Here is a 17210-nt window from a genome sequence, read left to right on the forward strand (position 1 = left end):
TTTAAGTTCTATCAGAGAAGGTCAAGCATAAAAAATAAAAAATGGGAGACACATGTTTTAACGATTAGTAACACGGTGAAGTTGTTATATGGTGACGTAATAATTAGAGAATCGCCCATAAATGCTTTTATGATTTGAAAGTTGTACATTGAATATTTTGGATACTTTAAAAGTGAATCGAAAATTACTTATTTATCATTTTTGTTTCATCCTTTTTATATAAATAACATTTAAAAATTTTAAAGTCTATGAAAGTTCGCCTCTTTTTGTTCGATATGAAAATGACAAATGGATAAAGAAGGTAAATAATTACTTTGACGAAAATAAATAAGTATAGTCGAGGACAAAAATAAGTGTACCTAACTTTTCTTTATTGCATATTCTTATAGTACACGTACTAATTAGTAAATAATTGAAAATAGTATTTACATTTTTGTGTAAAGAAGCTGTATTTAACGAAACTTCTTTGATATCATTTTCCCTACCTGTTTGCTTATTTTTATCCATAATTGTACATTTGAAAATAAAAGTATGTAGTATATGTATGTCAAGGAATTTCAAAATATTATTTTGAGAAATTGATTATGTTTAAATCGTTTATTTGCCAAATATTTGATTATTTCGAATAATAATTGAAGATGGAGTCAAGATAACAGTTTTTGGTACATGTATGAGGAATACATATATCTATTTATAAATATTCACCTTTTAAAACATTTGATGTCAAAACATTTCATCGGATTAAGAAACATAAAAGGCGGGGAAGAAAAAAAGTACAAAACAGGGTATAAAAGATGGAAGTACCCAGATTTTGAAATGTATATATGAAAATTTTTCGTAAAAATAAACACTGTCCAATAATTTAAAAAAAATTGCCGAAAGTACGTAATTTTACAGTAGCAATCTAATGCAACACAAAAAAATAAATTTGTCCTCCTGGTTAAATCAAACAACGATATACGTATGTATATATATCAACTAAAATAATAAATATTAAGATAATTTATTTTTCAAATAATAATATGTATTTATATTATATATATAGTAATATACAATAATATTATAACAATAATATATACAAAATAAACGTTGCTTTAAGTTGCTTACGATCATATAATATATATCTACTTAAAGCAACATTTATTTTGATAACGTCCAATTCTGATTCGTATGCCTGTCAGTTTTTCAACTTTCGGTATGGAACGGCGTGCTAAATACTTTTTTTACATGTTTAAGGAAACCATAATGGAATACAAAAGAATTTTTCCCGATTTTGATATAGTATTCCACAGAAATTTGATAAAGAATTTGAGTATGTAATAAAGCCTTAAAATTTCAAATGAATATTAGTCTTATATTTTTTAAATTATTTGATGTATGCTGCATCAAACATCTGTTGCAAGTACAGAAAATACCGCTAGATTCAACGTAGCATATCCATTCACTATACCAGTAAATACGAACCAGCTGGGTTCTACCGTTCTACTATTTTGCGATTTCAAACTACGTCGGCCAGTCGGTCAACGGGTAAATTTTCTGCTCCCAATACTTGACTATTGGGATATGACCGATATCTTGGACTTTTAATGAAAATTATGTCATCGTTGTTTCTCTGTTTTATATTTAATTTTGTACCTTATTAATATATGTAAATTTATATAATATATCAAAAATTGATATCAATTTCACAGAATTTTAATGATATTTAACAAAAGTAGATATTTCACAAATAATGTTTTGCAAAGATTATAGAATGTAAATTTAAAAAAATGCAAATCTTCTATAAAAGTTACACAATTTGGCATAAATTCATTCAAACAATTTTATCAGAAAAATAATTATTGTTACTTGTGTTCAAAATTATCGTGGAATTTGAATTTAAAACAATCTCTGCGGCATCATTTACGCTTGTCCTTTAACCTCTGAGCTTGTTTTGGGAGAGATCTGGACTACTTAAAAATTAGATCACATCTACAACGAAATCTCATCTTACAAAAATAAAAACGTTCTATATAGCTTTCGTTACATATTTACTTCAACACAAACTTATTAGAAATCAAATTATTATATCACTGTATTAACAAAACAACTCCAAGATAGTGAAATGAAGGATATACTCGCTAAAAGATCTGAAAAGGAGAAACAGAAATAAAACTACCCAAAAATAAATAAAAAATAGCGTGTGAATGAAACTGGATTAAATTACGAGACTAATAAACATAATCATATCGAAAGTTATCTCTTCTTCAGAAGTTATAACCATCAAAAGGATACCTACAATAAAAGAAGACGAAGTAATATACTTATAAAGATAAACCATTGAAACAGCGATCGAGATAGGAGATGAATAAAAAGCGAGTAAAAGGTGAATAAGTTGTTGAGTATTCTCCGCTTCAAGGAAGTCGTCGAAAGTATAACAGTAGGTTTCTCAGAGTGCGCCTAAGCGCCTCGTGTCTCTTCTCCTCGATGAAGAGGACCAGTCTAAGTGCCGTTCCTCGAGTACTTCGTAGCTAGCTCCAAAGGAAAGACTTGGAGTCACGGAATTCAGCAGAACAGTGAATCATGACACGTCAAATGTTTTGTGGTAGGAAGGGGTAAATTTTCATAGAGGGTAGAGGGAATCGATGGACCAAAAGCATTTGATAAAGCTGGACAGTGTTCATTTGACTCTTCCGCCGATGAAAGGATTTTGGCTCTAATTTTGGAAAACAGTGGATACAGTGCGGTACAGAAATTTACTCGAACGAAAAAAGTTCTGATTTTAAAATAAAAAAGACAATATTTTGTGCAACAGATGAAGATGGTTGATAACTTTTAAATATTTACGAAAATGATATTTGCAATGAGCGTATTTTTTAAATAAATCGTCGATGGATCACATTGCTTGGAAGAAGACTTACCTGTTCAAATATATAGATTGATGGTTGCATAGATGAATTTTAAATGATATCTGAAGATTTTTGGATGTTCAAGAATTTCACGAACATAACGATCTTTGTCCGAGATTGTGTAAAAGAGAATAATTTCAAAGTATGAAAGGATATTGTTATTTACCACGTTCTTTGATTTCATCGATTTTGATCAATAAATCTGAATCCCTCGTAATTGATAATGCGTAGTGAATAATGCGCTCACGTGTGGAACGTTACGATTCTTCGATACTGGAACCCACGGGTCGTAACATGTTGAATAACTTTAAAATTCGTAGCTGACATTAAAAGCTTGTTTTCGTATTTGTGAAAACATATATTCGATGATTCACAGAAGAGTCAAAGCCGTGTTAATTTTTTATAGCTCTAATTGGCCACAGATGATACCTCGTCGAAAAATTTTCATCTTTCTTTCCCTTGTGATATTTGTAACGCTGCCTTGTTATCAAAGTCGTGGTATGTCATAATAATTTACAGTGGCTATAAAAAATATTTGCATTTTATTGTGCATATTTGTTATAGTATTTTTATATTAAATAATTAGATTCAAGTATATGAAATTTCGTGTCATTTGGTAGTGCTTTCATATGACTATAACAATTTGATACTATGAGAATAAAAAGTAGAACCTGATAAAAAAATAATGGTATGCGCAAATATTTTTTTTGACCACTTAATAATAAAAGAAAGCTACATATATATTTTTATCAATGTTCATATATTAATGTAATGTTTATGCATCGACTTCGATGTTATTACCTATACCCATGATGGGTACTCCTCCATCTTCGTATGAGAATCTAATCTCATGCTATATCTAATTACATCACAATATTGTTACATTATTTTGTTAAATAATTTGGGTTCTTCAACGAAATTTACCAAATTGTAAATTCTTTTTTCTTGCAAATTATTCTTAAGAAGAAGTTTGAAACTTAATGGAAAAAGTAGTACAAGCAGATACTCTTTTTTAAAAACGAAATAGTAGAGGAAGCAGTTGATCAGCATTCATCTAAAGAAAAGATCATACAAACGTTTTTACAAAACGTTCCTACGATAGGGATATGCTAATAGCTACAATATTTTAATTTAATAATATAGGAAAGGATAACTTTATTCTAATATCCAAGTGTTTGAAAACATAAAGATATCCTTATTAAGCTTTTGCACGCTTTACGCACAATTTTCTTAAGTTATATGAATAATCCATCTCTCGTATCTTCCTTTACTGAGCCCCTGATATTAAACGAATCATAAAATAATACGCGTTTACTCTACAGCAGTTAATGAATAAGTTTTTTTAATGACATAATCGGAAGATGTGCCGTGACGGAAGTGTGTCTCGTTGCTAGAGATTAGGATTTAGTAAGCGTGAAAGAAAAGAAAAGGAACGGTTGAAAACGTGCATTTTTGACCGCTTTTAAGTCAACAATTGGAACGAAAAAAAAAAATGAATAATTCGTATTAGAAATTTTAATATCGTCTATAGATTAGAATATATAACATTCTAAACATAAATACATTTTTATGTGATATGTATATTTTAAATTTATAAATTTCATGGAAATCGTATATAGACAATGATGATGAACCATCAAATTACTAGAGAAATTACAATAATTTCAAAGATAACTAGCTTGGAAAGGAGATAAAATAAGTTTGTAATGACAATAAACGATGCGCGTGCATAAGTACGTTTCGTGCAATGAATAGTTTATTCTGAAAATAACTTCGAAAATATGCAGAGAAATTTTCGTGCAGGGCGATCATTAAGTGATCCGAGTTAATCTGTTTTTGCATAATATCATAATATCTATTACGTTTCTTGATCTTACTTAATTTATTGCCAAATATTTGTTATAGCCAAGAATAATCCAAGTACTCAGAAATTAATTAGAAATAGAGAATCGTATAAGTTACCTGAAGATAAACTTTTATTCAACTACACGAAAGATCGGAAGAAAGAAAATCTTCATATAAAACAAAATGATGAAAAATGGGATGCGATACCTATACAATACCAAAAGAAAAATGGATATATACATGAATCTCCATCTGTTAATTTTACACACAATCATACAAGAGACAATAAACTACCGTAAGAGTTTAATGCTTTTTATACTTTGCAATCTTTTATTTTAATAAAATTATACTAATTTGTGTAGCATTACTTCTTTTAATAAAGATATTTATATAAGATATATTAATTTTAATTACATATACATATACAAGGTGTCCGGAAAGGTAGGGATAAAACTTATTAATTAAATAGGTAGAAAAAGTTCATATCAATTTATGTCCAAAAATGCTTTATTGAACAGTTATAAGCGTTCAGAAATTTTTGTCAAGTGTTTTGGCAGTTATAACAAACGCTCGAAATTTCATTCTTCTACAAGAATGTTGTTGTTGCTGTTGTAGAAATAATGGTAGATTTATGTCTGTTTACGAATCTGTATGACGAGTCTTAGGATGCCCCCAATCATGAATATTGTCAATAAGGTTCTCATCGAAAATGCAATTTATTAATAACCATTAACAATATTGTGTTGACAGAACATACTGATCCTTTTAATTGAGAACTTTGAAATATTGACAATCTACATATATCAATAATCTGAGAATATCCTTAAGAACAACTTTACCAGAAAGAAATCTTTGAACGCTTATGTAACTTTTCAACGAAGTATTTTTGGACATAAATTCATGTAAACTTTTTTTTAGCTACTTAATCTCATTAACACGTAGTATAAGTTCTTTTTTCTATTTTTAATAAATTTATTTATTCTTACTTATACTTATCTTCACCTTTCCGAAACCCTGTATAAAATTTTTTATACTACAAGAAAAATAATTTTTAATTATTCAGAAAATGTACATTGTTTTAGAATGTATAGTGAACAGATCTCAACTCACAAAAGATTTAAAAGAGGTGTGATACATTTGTATAACATGGTAGTATGCGCCACTGGATGTAATCCTTTAGCTTATAAGGGATATGGATGCTACTGTGGTTTTTTAGGTTCAGGATATGTAATAGATGGAATAGATAGGTAAGTTCTCTATGCATAAATATTTGAATTCACAATGATATAAAAAGATGTAAACATAGATTTCAAATTACATTAATTTAAATTACAATTTAATTATTTTTATAGATGTTGTAAAATGCATGATTGGTGCTATGATGCTACAGAATGTCCAACATTTTCAGAATACTTTGTACCATATTATTGGAGATGTTATCGCGGTTACAAACCAGTATGCGGTTAGTTTCGTAGAATACATTATTTTTATTTAAATAACTTACTTTTATTTGGAAGTATATTTTTCTCTATATCGTAGCTGTTGAACATGGAAATTGGGGAGGATCTGGATCATGTGCTCAGCGATTGTGCGAATGCGATCGTTCATTTGCTGAATGTTTAAAACGTTATCCGTGTCCAACAACCAAAGCTGTATGCACTTCTTCACCTTGGAGATTAGTGCAAAATCTTTTTATGATCATGTAATATTTGGTATGGAATTGTAAAATATAAATAACTGAATTGAACATTAATTTATGATTTAATAATATTGTGTTCATACCAAAGATAAGAAGCGTACTTTAATAAATATTGTAACATTTATTATGAAAGGTACAAATTTTTCTGTAATATCAGAAATCAACAAGACAATATATTATGTTGTCCCAAAAGTTTCTTTCGTTCTATATAGCAATAATAGAAGTACGATATTTTTTGTTTTATATTATTTTATTGTATTATGTATGATCTACTTTGCAGTAATAGAACAAATTTCGTAGTAGTAGAACAGAATGGATCATACATAATTCAATAAAATAATATAAAATAAAAAATGTTGTGCATCTATTATTTCCTTATAAAACGAAAGGAATTTTTGGGACAACTTAATACATTGAAACAGTCGTCTTTCATTTTATCCCTATTATTTTATTAAAGGAGTAAGTATTCATTAAAATGTAAAAAAGGCATACAGAAAATTTGTTTACATAGTATATGATATTATATATTCTGCAATAAAATCTTATTTACAGTAGATATATTCTCCTTTTTATTTCAGTTATTTACAACATATTTATACCTCCAGTTAAATGTACAACTCTGTTTTTATATTTTTTCGAGATATCTTTTTCAATCTATAAGTAGAAAAAGAAAATTAATAAATAAATATATGCTAACAGATGAAATTTATTAACAAAAATTATTGCAGATACCTCTACTTGTAGTCCTTTCGTTCTCTGTATAAGAAATTGAAGAAGAGGTCGAACAGTAGTAACTTCTTGTGCACACTTTTCTCGTTTCTCTCTCACAGATTTTTGTAAAGCTATCATTTTATCAACTAAACTTAATTTTTGTTTTAATGATGAAGTTAAGACATCTACATATCTATGAAAAAAAATAAACTTTTACTTTCTTTAAAATAATATATAAATATAATGTTTATATTATTTGGTTTACCTCGCAGAATGTTTTATGTTATGTAAGTGCTGAACTTTAGTATCCAAAATTTCAGATAAGACAACTTGAACGTTATCTAACATATTCTGACTATTTTCTAATGTAGAATTTTGTACAATACAAGATGAATCTTGTAATTGACTGAAGCTTAAGAAATTTACGCTATCGTCACCTTTGAATTCATATAAACGTAATTTAAGGAATGCTTCCAGCTATAAGAAAATAATTTGTTTTAGAAAATAAATTTTAATCATCACTGAAAGCATTATGTTTGTAACTAGAAAAGATAAAAACATATATACCTCAAACAACTGGTTAATAAAATCATTTCTAGTAGATGGATTATCAAGGACTGTGTATGCTTCAATACCCGTAGCAATTCCACCTTCATGACCAGCTGCTTCTACGACTATACCAGATTCTTCTAAAGAAATATTATAATCAATATCTCCAAGTACAGCTTCTTCTACATTTCCATCACCCCAATCAATTTCACCCCCAGCTTCTAAATTAACAGCGCCGAAGTTTATGCCGCCATTTATGTCAATTTCTCCAAAATCAATTCCCTAAATTAATGACGATAACATTTAGAAAAATTTTCTAAGTTATTTGTAACATTTTACAATGATTCACATACAACGTTATCAATATCTTCGACTTTCTTCTTCTCCAGATCATCATTATCTAAGCTTATATTTAAAGGTGGTTCATTAACTGATAATGGAGCTTCGCCATAAATCCATTCATATGTAGTAGTATTTCCTTTATCTAATTAATTTATAATATTTTTAGCATAATATATGACATTTTTAAAAAAATGTTTTTATTAATTTAGCATACCAACTATGTATCGTATCATAGGAACACAACCATCATCATACTGTCTACCAAGAGTATAATTAACAAAACCACAATAGAATTCTACAACTTTTTCTAATGACTTAATCTTTTTAGCAATTTTTTCATAAATTTCTGGAAGTTCTTTTACTTTTTCAGATAATTCCTGTTTAATTTGTTTTCCAGGAATACCTAGCTGCTTACAAAGTGAGTTAAATTCCGACCTAGCTGCATTTTCTGATTTTTTATGATCTGCCTCTCTTTTTTCGAAGTCCTGGTAAAAATATGTTATATTATTTATAAAAATATAATAATATACAATGTACATATAATAAATACCCACAGCTTGTATTTGTTCCAATTTTTGAATTTGTTTTTTAGTACTTGGAATTTCATAATTAACATTTCTTATAAGTATCTGAGAAACTTCTGCAAGATATAAATTGTCTTTTTCATATAATCGTAATATTTCTTGCCAATCTTTCATTCTTTGTGAGCCATACCTGCCAAATACATTTTTTGTATCAGCTTCAGTTTCTTTCAATATTTCTACTATTTTCAAACAATGAAAATAATTTATATCTGAAAGAATAAAAATTAAATAATAAATGTAAATTGAATTATGAACAAAATAAAATGTAAAATATTTATGTAGCATACATGACCCAGATAGTAATTTTGCAATTTCTTCATGAACAGGCATATCTTGTATTGCATTGTTAATTTTTTCTCTGATATTTAAAACTTTTACATGCCAGTCCTTAGAGCAATGTCTTCTGTTTATTAACCATTCTAATAATTTTCCAATATTAATATCAATAGGAATATCCTGTTCCTAAACAAGATATAACATCAATTATAATTTAAATTGTATTAAGTATTACACATACTGCAAATAAGAAAGTTATTATATAAAATTATGAAAACATTAATGAATAAACTATCACATTAGAAATATTATTAGTAAATTTAATATATTTTTAATCATAAATTAATTCTATAAAGTATATGATATATAGAAGTATATTCTATAAATTCTATAAAATTAAAGATTATAAGCCTTATTGTGATAAAAAATACAAGGAAATACTATCATTATACTTGCATTAAATAAATACAATATTTTTTTGTTAAAAAATAATTATTGATTATATATACATTTAATAAAATAAATGGCTTTTAATAACTTATAAAAATAAATATTGAATTGGATACGTGAGAATTCAAAAATTTACCTCCATAATATAAAACTTTAATAGTTTTACTAAAATTTGTTTACGTCTCTTTCTTGGTTATAACAGCTGTTAGTCTGCTTATGTCGTGTTAGCATATTAAAGTGAATGTAACAGTAAGGTTATTCTGCCGGCTGTCTAAAAGACACGTATTTCCGTGAAAACGGAATTTAAATTGATTACTACATATTAATATTATTGTGTGTATGTAGGAATACATATTCCACATATTCTAATTACAGATTGATAAAAATTAGTAATAGATATACTATATTTTACGCCTTTAAATGCTAAAATTATTTTTTTATAAATTAGTTAAAAAAGATAATGCATTAATTCTTCGGATACGAGGATTTGCCATTTTATTTTATATAAATCCTAAGTTATGTAAAGCAAAGGATATATATAGGAGAACTCAGAAAGTAAAATTTATACATATTTCTCTGTTAATTATACAAAATGCAGATTTGAGATATTCTTTATTTGTCACTCAATACATTAAGTACAATTGTAACAAGTTATATTAATATTTCAGTAAGATGGGAAAAGTAATCGTAAAAAGTAACACATTCATACGCAAATGTTCTAGTTTATTGTTACACATTCACAGTAAGAAAAATGTATTTTTCATGACAATGTTACACTGTCAATGCCAAAGTACAGTTATAACTTAAAAATTTATCATTAAAAGAGACAGTCCAATTGATTCCACATTCCCTTTATAGCTCGTAATAGAGCAGGTACTTGTTAAAATGTCTTAGGCTTTATATAACTTAATTTAAATTATACACACATGAACGCGCATACACAACATCCTCATACTCCAGGAAACCACATGTTTCTGCTGCTAAATTATTTCGTATCTTTGGAGTTGTACTTTTCAGCCCAAAATAGGCATGGACACAACAAACAACTGGCCAAAGTTAACATGGCACCATAATTGGTAGAATTTGTGAAACATTAAATATGATGGTGTCCCACATTACTCTGACGGATTAATTATTGTATTGCGAACAAAGAATGTATTATTATTTTCAGATGCACTAATGAATGTATTAACGCTTTCTTTCTGTGAAAAAGGTCCTTAAAACATACACCTGCCCCACAGATATGATCAAAATTGTAAGTGTTTCCATAATGGACCATAAAAGCACACGATTATTCAAATCTTCTGCACGTTTACGACCTTGCGCTTCTCTTAATCGATGATGTGTTTGATAGTCTAAAATACTATTCAAATGCTTATGTACTTCTTCAAGCGAAGACTCCATCTAAAACAAAATATTTATATGACTTTTATTTTGATCTTACAAACAAGATATTTTATATTTTACATATAATATAAAAATAATTGACATATATATTACCTGTGTCATAACAGTTACATGCTCTCCAACTGATAATTGATCACTTACTCTGAAATCCATGTAAACAAGTTTATGTGAAAATGTTGAGAATTCATTGCTAAAACAGGCTTTATATGCTCCTGACATTGATGCTGTAAATTGATGAGAATCAAATTGTGTTTTTATTTGTTTATAAATGATTTCTGTATTCGGTGCTTCTAAAATTACGTCAACATCATATTGTCCACCTGTTACAACCTAAAAAACATTTATTTGATTGAAATCACATCATCTTATCCTCCATCATAACCTATAAAAGAATTCTTCGGAAAACATGTTAAATTTTAGTGTCAATATTGCAAAGTTGCAACATGTTTGTGTTTCAATGACAAGTTGGTAACGATTACAAAATTAAATGTGGCTGACATTATTGCGTCGAAATAAACTACATATATTGCTTGTAAATTTTATTTTAATAACTACACATTACCAAAAGAAGTATCTTATTAAATAATAAATAATCTATGTACCTGGAATTCGAGCATTGCTGTCGTGTTCTGTTTGATCTCTTCGTAGAAACATTGTTTCGCATTGTCAGGTAGTTCGAAGGATAGTTCGACACCACCAGTACGTAATATAGTACCAAACAACGAGACAAGCAGCAAACAAATTGACCAGTAGTTCATTCTTCGTTAGTTTAGTGTCTTTTATAAATTATTCACATTTAAATTCGGAAAAGATTTTAAGATACACTATTTAATTAATTGATCAAGGACCCGGCCAATATTTTAACCAAACAAGCTATTTTAACGTGGCCGGATATTACTTGTGTTAATACGACAGGAGCGCCGCTGAAACGGAATTAACTGCGGCGACGTCCAATTCGAAAAAATGCTCAAATTCTTTTTACATTACATAAAACATCTTTTAAGAAATTTAAAATAAACTTTTTGAGTAAATTTCAATTGAAAATTGAAATTAATTAAAAGTTACAATTAAAGAAAGATTTAATGAAAAATTTGATCAGACATATATAAAATATTTTATTGATTTAAAAAAATACATACCTAAAAAAAGGTTACTTTTTATTATAATTTTTTGACATGTTCACGTCATTTAAAAGATATATATTTTGATTAAGAAACTATATTTCCTGTATCTTTTACTAACTCATTTATATATCATTATTACAAGGATCCATAAATTAATGAATGTCAAATGTCAATGATTAATTTATAGGGTATGGGTACATAAGTTTTATCACGTTTTTTTCACAGTATTAATAAATACACGTGCTTATGACTTAGAAGAATATTAAATAGTTTCCTCTACGTGTATTGCATAATTCTAGAAACCGGAAGTTGTTTCAAAGTGTCAATTTCTCAATACTTCCTTTTTTGGAATAGATGAATAATGTTTAAATAACAATATATTGCAACTTCAATCAACATTTATTCATATTAAGAAATTTAAACGTATAAATTTTTATGTCTAATCTTAGAAAGTTTTAGTTTTGAATAATTGTTTTTAGGTGCGATTAAATTTTGTTACATAGGTGAAATATTTTATATGTATATATTTTCATACGTAACTTATTTCCATGTATGCAATTAGAATATAGAATGATTTGCAGGTCTTGTGTATACTTCCTATCAGATAGAAAAGACTTTAATACTGCAAGGAGACACGTGTATGTGTAAAGTAGTATTTACGTGAGGCGCCCTAAGGCCCCGCCTCCTATTCTAATATAGTCTCCTCGTCTGTTATGTTACTTATTCATGGAAGTGTGTTGCAGAACAAATCACGTGTATCGAAGGGCACGGAGGGCGTTCAAAAGAGGGGCAGAGCAGTATAAAGATTCTTTTCATTGTAAAAAGAAATCAAGCGTGAAAGGATGTGAAAAAATATATGTCACCCCAAAAATTATTTCAAGCAAGTACAATAGATTGTAAAATTAAAAATATACTATAAAAGAACTACTATAAAAAAAAAGAAAAATCCCTTGAAACATTAACATCTAGTTTGTAATAATTAAATATTTAACTGTAATTGTTAAAGCTATGTCTGAAGTAGATCTGATATTTTCGAGACAGAAAAATGAAATCGCGATTACGTAGATTATATTGTGTAGATAAGCGGACAGTGTAGTGTATACATGTGCATAGTTACTATGCACATACATATACGTGTGTATACTTGTGTAATGTAATACCATATATATACATACATATGTATACGTCCTATCATATAATCTAGACTCCTTGCTGGTATGGCAATAACAGTCACGATTTTTTTTATAATTCCGCATAGCATGCTTGAATGATCCTTAATGATATCTGCAAGCAGTTTTAAATTTTATGTGTTACTATGTAAATCACAAAATCAATGTGAGTTTAATCAAAGTTAAAGTGTACCGGAGGTTTTCATGCAGTATTTCTGAAAATGATGAAAATAATTTCTGAAAATAATAAAGAAATGCTAACTAACATTTAGAAACTAAAATACGTAATAGGCAAAATTGATATGTATTGATATTTTGAAACACAGATATTCTTAGGATTATATTTTTAATATATTTCTATTAAAGAGTGATTATTATATGTACGTATATCGATGTCTTCGTATACTCCGCACCTATTACGTGTACCACCGCTACAAATAGTCATGATTTTACATGTATATGTAATTAATTAAGTAATATTTGCATATATAATTACTTATTATTTTTCATATAATTGAACGTATACGTTTTTTACGATTTAACTATATTTATTGTCTTTACTATACTTATTTATAAATAGTATTCAAAAAATAAATTTTTATAAAAAATCTTGGAGCACTATGCTCTACGTCGTACACATACACGGTTCGTGAATATGTAATGACCACGTTCTGTTTGAGACTGTGTATATACATACATACACTATCCGTCAAAAGTTTCTGTATGTGTAAAGGACAATTAGAATTTTAGAACTTTCATTTTATTCGCATTTAGCAATTTCTGTATGTGCAAAGATATTAATATCACGTATTATTTGTAACTCGCATATAGATTTAGAATAATAAGGTTTAGATAATGTAGGTTAGAAATTAGAGGTGTAGTATTAGAAATTAGAAATTATGTACATGTATACATATAATATGGCGTTACAAGGCGTTATTATGCATACATAATAATAATAATAAATGTATATACAAAATTGTATATAAAATAAAAGTGTCAATTGCAAGTAATGTGTGCAAAATTGAAGAATCCTTTATCAGTAACATATGTATTCAACTTTTGAGCGATAGTGTATATACACACGTATTCGTGTATACACGAAGAGTCAGGTTCGAAATACGAACAACATGAGGGGTTTCTCCACTACGATTAACTTCATAGGAGTGGGGGAAGCAGCACACGATCGCATCAAGCTCGCACCATGAGTTTTCGAACGACAACGGTAGGAGGCAGGTCCCTTGTACACCTCTCTCGTCTCTTGCCAGTATTATTTTTATCGAGAAATGTTTCTTTTGCACAGTTACAAGAAATTTATACGTGAAAACAATTTTTATGTTTCTACCGTGAAAAACTGATAAAAAGTAACGCGCGTGAGAAAAAGAACACTTATTATTGGAGTTCAAGACAGAAGATGTTGATCTGGTTTAACATAGGTCGGTGACTTGAAAAATCTTCAGGCTAGCCATCTATAAAGTAAGTCCTTTCAGATAAAGCGAATAATCTTCACTGGAACGTCTATGCGTAGAACATATACAGTGTAAAAATATACAGAGTGTGCATAATACCTATATAAAAATATATAAGATATGTAAAATAAAGTATTGGTTATAATATTTGGTGGATGACACAAATCTCTATTTAATCCGATTATGAATTTTTAAAATTCAATCTTACTCTTATTTTGTCAAAGAAGATTCTTAATGTTTTAAGAAAAATTGAACGGAAAATGATGCATACCTTTAACAACTTTTCCATATTTTGTTTTCTGAAATATTATCCGACGTTGGAAAGATACAGTTGGATAAAACATTAAACTCAGGAACTGGGTTCTACTTCTGTAGTTACATTCATAAAAACATGATATTGCATAGAAATCTGCAGTTTAGCGATAACTATTCTATTGGTCTTTTTTGTGTTTATTTACATGTGATTACTCAAGACAAGTAATTGTTTTTTCTACATATATCTTAATATTTAAAATAGTATTGTAGAAGAAATATTGAAAAAATTGGTTGATGGTTTTCACGAGTTAGTACTCTTCTGACCTCTGAAATTCGTGCATTGTTTTAGCTAGAATTGAATTGGTGTCACAAAGAAGCATTTTACCTACTGAATATTTCTTTGAATGTACCCGTAAGGCAATACACGAAAGACTTTATGACAGTATTTTGAAATAATCTGCCCAACAGCAAAATTCTTCCAGTTTATACAGTATTGAAATAAAATATTAGAAATATTATTCGTTGTATTTATGTTTCCGATACTTATTAAATTTATTGCTAAATTCATTATTTATTTATTTTTTATTCTACTGGTATTAATTTTTCGTGGTAAAATGATATATAGTATTGAAAAAGTTTAAGAGATATTGCGATATTTTCCCGTCGTTGTTATAGTATTATTTTTGTTATCAAATTACACTTTCGGACGCAATCGATATAGGATCAGTGTCTCTACGTTGTATCGTGCGACATGTTTTGGAAGTTTAGAATGTAGGTTGGTGGGTTTTAACAATTAATTAATATTTAGGGTTCAAACTGTAAATAATTTTGCAAAAACATTTTGCAGAGGCATTTTGCAAAATGAAAGTAAGAAATATTTTGAAAGGTTTATGTACATAGTATATTTGCATAAAATAGAAAAATTAAAGAATCGGTTCCATTTTAACATTTTTAAAAATATCTATTTTAAATGTTGAAGTGAATGGTTATTAATAAATTATTCTTTGAATTATTAAAATACATTTTCTGTACTTTCATATTAAAAATCCGTAGCAATATTCATATAAGTTTAAAGATCGAACTAATTACGATACTTATTGTAATTTAAATAATTATTGTATATGTAATTTGTTGGCTAATGTTCATTTTAGATTATTCGGTTACTTCTTACTAGAACATTTATTTTAAAACGGCTGCATATATAGAGTGATTCTAGATGAAAAAATAAATCGAATGTATACATAGAATAAAATTTTTTTATTTGAGACTTCGTCTTCGAGAAAGCCTAGTTTGAAAATTTATTTAGTATATATGAATTTGTGTAATTACCAACCGGGTGGGAGTAATCAATCAGCAGGAGGACATTTTACATATGAAAATAAGTGAAAAATGTACAATAAAATCTTTCTGTTTAAAGTTTCGTTTCCAAAAAGATTGAATTTGAACGTGTTTAGTTAAGAATAGGCCTGGAATTTTCAAATCTTATTTTTTTAAAGACGAAGCGCTCTATGAACAAATTTTGTACTACATTCTTTACTTATTTTCGTACGTAGAATAACCTCTTGTCGATTATTCGTTCCTGCCCAATCCGGAATTACCCATATTGAAATATGTATATTTTACAAATTTCAAACTCGATTTTTGCAAAAACGAAGTTTATTTAAATGTTCTTTCTAAAAATTTTACATTAATTTATGTCCATGTTACATATACTAAGATAGTTAAGATAACATGTACCTATATAACATTAGTAAATTTATAATCATATATTTGTTTTGTTTCATCTTACAATTATATTTCAATCATCATGTTGATTTTACGTCCTTTTTTATGATTTCTCCGCCAATTTCCATGATTAATCAAGGGTAGCGATGTTGGGTTATCACGAATCGCGAGTGCTGTAATGTAACGAACGTTAAATATAGCCGAATATAACAAATAAACGAAACAAGGTTGACGGACGCGATGCTGAAATACTCGGTTTATTAATAAATTTTCTCCAATGTTTTCAATGTACACACATACTTGGATATGCATCTAAATGTAAAAACTACAGTGACAGTATACTACCTAATCTTATACTTAACACATTGAATGCCAGGGGAATCACCGGTGACCGACGCGCCAAGATTAGTAGAAACATATAATTTGAACAAATGTTAATAGTTATAAACATCATTATCATTAATATCGTTACTACAATGGTGTGATGAAATTAATGCAGTATAAAACACATAAAAATAGTTCTATTTATACATGAAATATAGATCCATTATGTGTACATATTGCGATGTGTCGTATTGAAAACACTCCAAACAAAGAAAGGGTGAACTAGCACAGTCTTCACAATATGTCACGACTTTTTTTACTATAGTTTTTTGTAGTTGTCTTCCTTAGCGTTTTTTAGTTTTTTTCATAACATATTTTGCAAAATCGTCGCAC

The 17210-nt window shown here is 28.1% G+C and overlaps 4 protein-coding genes across 13 annotated transcripts in view; 2 read left to right on the top strand and 2 right to left on the bottom strand.

The window, feature by feature from the left end:
- Positions 1-1747: 1747 nt before the first annotated feature.
- Positions 1748-6611, top strand: LOC100644538. The gene is made up of 5 exons (XM_012318594.3): positions 1748-3386; positions 4794-5028; positions 5816-5980; positions 6086-6195; positions 6273-6611. The coding sequence occupies exons 1-5, from the start codon at positions 3254-3256 to the stop codon at positions 6437-6439; spliced, it is 810 nt and encodes a 269-aa protein (XP_012173984.2). The 5' UTR covers positions 1748-3253; the 3' UTR covers positions 6440-6611.
- Positions 6476-9628, bottom strand: LOC100645897 (CDK5 regulatory subunit-associated protein 3). Of its 2 annotated transcripts, XM_003402321.4 has the most exons (9): positions 9481-9628; positions 8906-9080; positions 8589-8827; positions 8249-8519; positions 8046-8176; positions 7711-7974; positions 7409-7620; positions 7165-7336; positions 6476-7086 (listed from the first exon to the last, which is right to left on the bottom strand). In XM_003402321.4, the coding sequence occupies exons 1-9, from the start codon at positions 9484-9486 to the stop codon at positions 7015-7017; spliced, it is 1542 nt and encodes a 513-aa protein (XP_003402369.1). In that variant the 5' UTR covers positions 9487-9628; the 3' UTR covers positions 6476-7014. The 2 variants fall into 2 exon arrangements, with proteins under 2 accessions (XP_003402369.1, XP_048264160.1); XM_048408203.1 differs by lacking the exons at positions 8906-9080; positions 9481-9628 and having other exon boundaries at positions 8589-8674; positions 8749-8794.
- A 422-nt stretch (positions 9629-10050) lies between these two features.
- LOC105666747 (transmembrane emp24 domain-containing protein 7) lies at positions 10051-11669 on the bottom strand. 2 transcript variants are annotated; one of them, XM_048407945.1, is made up of 3 exons: positions 11354-11669; positions 10893-11081; positions 10051-10748 (listed from the first exon to the last, which is right to left on the bottom strand). In XM_048407945.1, the coding sequence occupies exons 1-3, from the start codon at positions 11507-11509 to the stop codon at positions 10533-10535; spliced, it is 561 nt and encodes a 186-aa protein (XP_048263902.1). In that variant the 5' UTR covers positions 11510-11669; the 3' UTR covers positions 10051-10532. The 2 variants fall into 2 exon arrangements, with proteins under 2 accessions (XP_048263902.1, XP_012173983.1); XM_012318593.3 differs by having other exon boundaries at positions 10845-11081; positions 11354-11668.
- Positions 11670-14259: 2590 nt separating this feature from the next.
- Positions 14260-17210, top strand: part of LOC100644421 — an 88462-nt gene continuing 85511 nt past the window's right edge. For 4 of the 8 annotated variants that reach the window (XM_048408115.1, XM_048408119.1, XM_048408120.1 and 1 more), the window contains exon 1: positions 14260-14520. The gene's annotated coding sequence lies outside the window, so the exon portion shown is untranslated. The remainder of the gene's footprint in view (positions 14521-17210) is intronic. The other 4 variants (XM_048408121.1, XM_012318589.3, XM_048408122.1 and 1 more) reach the window with 1 other exon arrangement.

This window comes from Bombus terrestris, chromosome 8 (genome assembly GCF_910591885.1).
Source record: "Bombus terrestris chromosome 8, iyBomTerr1.2, whole genome shotgun sequence".
NCBI lineage: Eukaryota > Metazoa > Arthropoda > Insecta > Hymenoptera > Apidae > Bombus > Bombus terrestris.

What these genes read in the sequence shown, in the direction of transcription:
- LOC105666747 (XM_012318593.3), bottom strand. Translation starts at nt 11,509, where the DNA reads ATGAACTACTGGTCAATTTGTTTGCTGCTTGTCTCGTTGTTTGGTACT. An exon ending in CAGCAATGCTCGAATTCCAG is followed by an intron (nt 11,082 to 11,353) that starts GTACATAGATTA and finishes AATGTTTTTTAG; the next exon opens with GTTGTAACAGGTGGACAATA. An exon ending in ATGTAACTGTTATGACACAG is followed by an intron (nt 10,749 to 10,844) that starts GTAATATATATG and finishes ATTTTGTTTTAG; the next exon opens with ATGGAGTCTTCGCTTGAAGA.
- LOC100645897 (XM_003402321.4), bottom strand. An exon ending in TTATTAACCAGTTGTTTGAG is followed by an intron (nt 7,621 to 7,710) that starts GTATATATGTTT and finishes ATTTTCTTATAG; the next exon opens with CTGGAAGCATTCCTTAAATT. An exon ending in AACATAAAACATTCTGCGAG is followed by an intron (nt 7,337 to 7,408) that starts GTAAACCAAATA and finishes TTTTTTTCATAG; the next exon opens with ATATGTAGATGTCTTAACTT.
- LOC100644538 (XM_012318594.3), top strand. Translation starts at nt 3,254, where the DNA reads ATGATTCACAGAAGAGTCAAAGCCGTGTTAATTTTTTATAGCTCTAAT. An exon ending in ACAAGAGACAATAAACTACC is followed by an intron (nt 5,029 to 5,815) that starts GTAAGAGTTTAA and finishes ACATTGTTTTAG; the next exon opens with AATGTATAGTGAACAGATCT. An exon ending in CGGTTACAAACCAGTATGCG is followed by an intron (nt 6,196 to 6,272) that starts GTTAGTTTCGTA and finishes TCTATATCGTAG; the next exon opens with CTGTTGAACATGGAAATTGG.